Source organism: Acomys minous (genome assembly GCF_964271855.1).
Source record: "Acomys minous genome assembly, chromosome: 10".
In the NCBI taxonomy this organism is placed as follows: Eukaryota; Metazoa; Chordata; class Mammalia; order Rodentia; family Muridae; genus Acomys; species Acomys minous.
This window is the reverse complement of record NC_140491.1, coordinates 120224806-120230805: the sequence shown is the minus strand read 5'-3', so window position 1 is coordinate 120230805 and position 6000 is coordinate 120224806. Positions and strand designations below refer to the sequence as shown.

The 6000-nt window shown below is 34.6% G+C and overlaps 1 protein-coding gene across 1 annotated transcript; it reads left to right on the top strand.

Moving 5' to 3' along the window:
• Positions 1-4548: 4548 nt before the first annotated feature.
• On the top strand, positions 4549-5490 carry LOC311607364 (olfactory receptor 8H1-like; the record flags this gene model as incomplete). The annotated part of the gene is made up of 1 exon (XM_084799016.1): positions 4549-5490. One exon carries the CDS (start codon positions 4549-4551, stop codon positions 5488-5490), a length of 942 nt encoding a protein of 313 aa, XP_084655142.1.
• Between the last annotated feature and the right edge of the window lie 510 nt (positions 5491-6000).

Sequence of the window (6000 nt, the reverse complement as noted above, 5' to 3'; positions counted from 1 at the left end):
GGTTGTACCTATACTCTTTTGACTGAAATCTGGCCTGCAGAGCACCTCTATCAATGTCTGCTGGCACAGTGGAGAGCCCAGGGTGTGGAGCAAAGTCCCCTGGAGCTGAGCTCAGATCACCTGCCTTATCTAAGGGAGGATTCTCTGATCCCCACAGGTGAGGGATTTCAACCTATAGACACTCACCAATGAACTGCTCTCAAAGGCCAGTGTAGGACACCAGAAACTACCACCCAACTACAGAAGCAGCAGAATGGCTAAAGGACAGTATAAAAATGTAAACAACAAAAGCCAAAATAATATGGCACCTCCAGAACCCAGTTATCCCAGAGAAATCAAACCTGGAAACACAAAAACAAATGAAGCACAAGAAAATGACCTCAAGTTCTCCATAATGAAGATGATAATGGAGGAAATGAATAAAATTCATAAACACAAAAACCCTCAAGTAACCATATTTAAAGTATTATTAAATAGAAAAACACGTGAAAAAATTAAAAGACCTTCCATCTTCATGTGCCAACATAATTAATATTGTAAAAATAAACATATTAGTAAAAATGGTTCATCTTCATCAAGCTTCTAAGGACATTTAACAAAACTAGAAAAAGTATCTAAAAGGAAAAAATACTTAATAACAGTTCTGACCAGACAGAAAGCTATGCTGGATGTATAAGCATATCTCATTTCACACTATGATACACAGTGCTATAGGAACATAACACCATGGTGTTGGAGCCCATATAAGAAAGCTGTGAACTTATGGTGAACTATGAACGGGGCAGAGGGCGTAATGTTCTTTACACAAGGTGACCTTCTAAACAGAATTGCACAAACTATGATAAGTGATTGCACTTGAAAGCAAGGACATTAATGGAATGTCCTGTCATCTTCCCATCATCTCTTTGGGAAACACAAAGCCCCAGGAGACATATTCTTGCCTCTTTTCACATTATCAAAGATAAAACATAATACCAGCTGTATTTTATCACTGTTCCTTCATTTGCTTAAGCTAACTGTGAATGTCACCTCAGATTTACTTGCTTTAATATTAAAAATGAGAAGTACTTTGTTTTAACTACCCTTGGGCTCAAACAACTGGAGGCACTGGGATTTCCCACATAGATGTTTTATCGTATCCTCACGTCTGCAAATACTTGGCTTTATCACAAGTAGGAGTCAGCACAAAGGTGTTACTTCATAAAAATGAATCAAGGAAAGAGACTAGTAATCTAAAAACAAAGTCATACTGCAACCATTTGATCTTTAACAAAGGTTTCAAATAGAATCACTTGATGGTTGTAAGCATGATGTTTTGGTGTGGAACTTTAACAAGTTAAAAAGCTTTTCATAGAAAGTAAAATTAATAACAGAATGCAGATTCATAAGGAAGGAGGATAAGAAAAAACGATGATTAGTCACAGCACTTTGGACATATGTATAGAATTAAAGAATGAGATGCCAAAACAACACAAGAGATTCCAATAAGGGAACTAACTATTGAAAAGATCTCTCTAAGAGTCATAAGTAGCTTATATCTACATAAAGCGTATATTTCTCAAGAGGGATAAGTAACATATAACTACACACATGTGGGGGAATGCAAATCAAATCTATACTGATATTCATTTCTAGTGTGTCATGGTGTCTGTTATCAAAAAACTTAAACACCAAATACTGCTCTTATATATGGCTGATTGGAATGTCAATGATTTAAGTAGTTGTAGAATTTGATATATAGTTTCTTATAAAAAAATAAAGACAATTACTACATGATCAAGATGTATGATTTCTGAATACACACATGAAGAGCACAAACTTAATACAACAGAGATAGTGGCAAACACACACTCTAATCAAATAGGAAGCCATGGACCTAATCTCATTGTCTATCTAGAGATGAGAGGGTAAAGTCGATCTGGTGTATATCACATCTACTACTGAGATATTAGATATTACATGAACCAAAGCCTATTGTTTATTTCAAAATGAATGCAAAGGCATCATAATCATGTGAGGTGACTAAAACATCAAACACTACTTTTTTCTCTCATATGTCGAATGTAGAAAACCCAAGTATGAAGTTTAAAAGGGAACTATGATCAAGGAGGAAAGTGATCACTAAGAGGGAGGCAGCAGGACCAAAAAGAGAATTAGGAAGCAATAATATGATTAAAGTACATTTTCCACCGGTATGAAAAGTTCATATAATGTTCTCATTATTATGTACAATAAGTCAATGAGTGTATGCTAATTAAATTAAAAGAAAACTAAATAAAATAACAATGAAAAATAGAAGAATAATTAAATAATGAAAAAGGCAGAAAAAAGAAAATCAGTTAAACCATATGAATGACCATAATACACACACATACACACACACACACACACACACTGAGAGAGAGAGAGAGAGAGAGAGAGAGAGAGAGAGAGAGAGAGAGAGAGAATAAAAATATAAGAGCTGAGTTTATAAATTGCTAAGTTAATAAATAACATGAATTATTATTTAAACTTAAATATTTGAACAAGTTTGGGTTACTGCTTTTACATTGAACTGGTACAATAATGCATGGGTATTGTGAACATTTCTGAACTTTATCAATACTTAAATGTCTGTAAGAAGAAACAAATGGTTATTGATAAAGTAGCTAATGTATCACAGAAAATTTTATTTCTTTTTCATCATTGTTCTATGGGAATAGATGTCATGAAATTATTTACCAATTGAGTCAATTTAATATACATACTATATAAAATATGTGCAGATAGATTTAATTTAGTGTATCAGAAAGAAGACAAGGATCATTCTTTTCCTGGATGAATTTGTTCTTGAACTTTGGTTCTGAAAGTATGCCAACTAATCTTGCTTGGAAATTGGCCCCTGAAGATGGCAACATGTTACATGATGTTCACTGTCTTTATTAGAGGAACCCTGGACTAATCAAGCACAGACAGTATCATACACTGGCCTTCTTACACTACAATTGTCCCTGGCTTTTCTGGAGACATGATTTACTAAGATAATTTTCTTTTTTTTCTCCTTTATTAATTTATTCTTGTTACATCTCAATGGTTATCCCATCCCTTGTATCCTCCCATTCTTCCCTCCCTCCCATTTTCCCCTTATTCCCCTCCCCTATGACTGTTCCTGAGGGGGATTACCTCCCCCTGTATATGATCATAGGGTATCAAGTCTCTTCTTGGTAACCTGCTGTCCTTCCTCTGAGTGCCACCAGGTCTCCTCCTCCAGGGGACATGGTCAAAGGTGAGGCACCAGAGTATGTGAGAAAGTAATATCCCACTCTCCACTCTACTGTGGAGAGTGTTCTGTCCATTGACTAGATCTGGGTAGGAGTTTAAGGTTTACCGCCTGTATTGTCCTTGGCTGGTGCCTTAGTTTGAGCAGGACCCCTGAGCCCAAATCTGCCTATCATAATGTTCTACTTGTAGATAATTTTCATTTAACTGACACCTGCATAAAATTGTTAGAGTGATTAAATTTACATTCCAATTAAAATAATGAGTTTATAAAGATGTGATAACAAATATATAAAGGAAAATAAAAGTGCCTTATGTATCCTATATTATTACTAGAAAAATTGACAGTTGAAACTTTGTAGACATAAATCTTAAAAGAAGATATTGTTTGTTCACTTATTCCTCAAAAAATTTTGACTCACAGTAAGTATTCTTAAATGTGAAGTGATTAGATAAGTTGAAGTGAAACAGACAGTCCATTAAAACTATCTGTGAACATATATCATGTGATAATTTTATAATTGTCAAATTACAAGGGTTTTTTCAACAGAAATGTGAAATTGCTGGAACAAGATTCTAAAAGAATCATAGTTTGAGAATTTAGCTGTAAAAATCAATGACTTTGGATTGTCAGGTAATAGAAACATCCTGTCCTACTCAATAGCTCTTAGTTGAGTCTATTAAATTCCTATGGAAGTGGGAGAAATTTATTTTAATCAAATTTCATTAATACCATTAAGGAATCACTACTTAATGATAAATAATACATCTTATATCATTCTTCACAATATGTGCAATATTTCAATTGTGAGTACTCAATTAATAAAAATTAGGAACATAGCATCATGACTAGACTCTGGGGTCAAAGTCTTATTATGTACTCAAATATTCAATAGTATTAAGTTCTCTTAACTAATTTGATCATTTTGCAATATTTATATTACCTAAAATAAATAGATATTGGTAGATTATAAAGTATGGTGTTTCCTGTAGTCTAAAGGAATTTATTCAGAATAGTACAGCTTTACAAACATGAAGTATGCTAACTTACATGAGATCATAATCAGACTCAACTGACTTTATATATATGCTAACCAATATGAGATTATATTCAGCTGATTATATGTATTTCAATTAAACATCTTACTACCACACACTGTAAAATAAAGATATCACATTTGAGAGAAACACAATTACACAAAGACTTAAGTGCATAATCACAAAAGCTTTTCTAAGATCATTCAGGCTAAATATTGTATTTCATTTCCCCACATCCTAGGGACGTTCACTATGAAAGCCAGGAATCACACAAGTGAGTCTGACTTCACGCTTATAGGACTGACAGATTCCAAGAAGCTCCAGTTGATCCTCGCGCTGCTGTTTCTCTTGATATACACACTCACTGTGCTGGGGAACATAGGCATGATGCTCATCATCCGTCTAGATGCCCAGCTTCACACTCCAATGTACTTCTTCCTCACCCACCTGTCATTCCTTGACCTCAGTTATTCAACTGTCATCACACCTAAGACCTTACAGAACCTACTGACTTCCGTAAAGAGCATTTCCTTCATGGGGTGCTTCACCCAATTGTACTTTTTCGTCCTCTTGGCAGCTGCTGAATGCTTTATACTCTCATCAATGGCCTATGACCGCTACGTAGCCATCTGCAAGCCCCTACACTATCCAGTTATTATGTCCACAAGGCGCTCCCGTACTCTCATCACTGTGTCATACTTGATTGGAGCTATGGATTCCTCTGTCACTGTCTTTTGCTTAAGCACATTGAATTTCTGCAGTTCCAAGGTAATTCATCACTTTTTTTGTGACACATTCCCAATTTTAGCCTTGTCTTGCAGTGACACGTATGGTGCTGAAGCCACTATATTCATTTTAGCTGCCGCTACCCTACTGCTATCTCTTATCACAATATCCTCATCCTATGTGCCTATTCTCTCTACAATTTTGAAGATAACTTCTTCGTCAGGTAAGCACAAAGCCTTCTCCACCTGCGCCTCACATCTTGTGGGGGTTACTGTTTTCTATGGAACCACGATCTTTACTTATTTAAAGCCGAGTAAGTCTTACTCATTGGGAAAAGATCAAGTGGCTTCTGTTTTTTATACTATTGTGATTCCTATGCTGAACCCACTTATTTATAGTCTCAGAAACAAAGAAGTGAAAAGCGCTGTAATTAGAGTTGTGAAGAAAGAGTGGGCCCCCAGAAATTAAAATAACATTGTTGCTGAATGTCAAAATAAAATAAAATAAAATAAAATATAAAGAAAAAAAACACGTTTTTTTCAGTGAACATTTTTTTGCCTTTCTCTCTGCATGTACCTGTAGGCTTGTTTCTTGTTCCTAATTGTGTGGAGCTTCCCTTGTGAAAATATAGTTTAGGTAGTTCTCACAATGTGATTTTAAAAATCTATTTCATAATCAGAAATCAGGACATGTATATTAATACTGTGCTCCAAATATTTCTGTTTTTCAGGACAAATAGTATGTAATATTTAAAAATACATGTAATACTTATGCTTACATAGCATTTGATATATTACAAATTGTCATATATTTGTGTTAGGAAACCGTATTGGCATCTTAACTATTTCAAAAGTCATAATCTTTATATTGCATAATAGTTCATTATATGTCCTACTCTTAGCAAGTGAGTGAAATTTTCAGCCTCAGTTTTCTTAGTTGCACAAAGTAAATAGTAGGTTTTTTGTAATGTGAAAACAA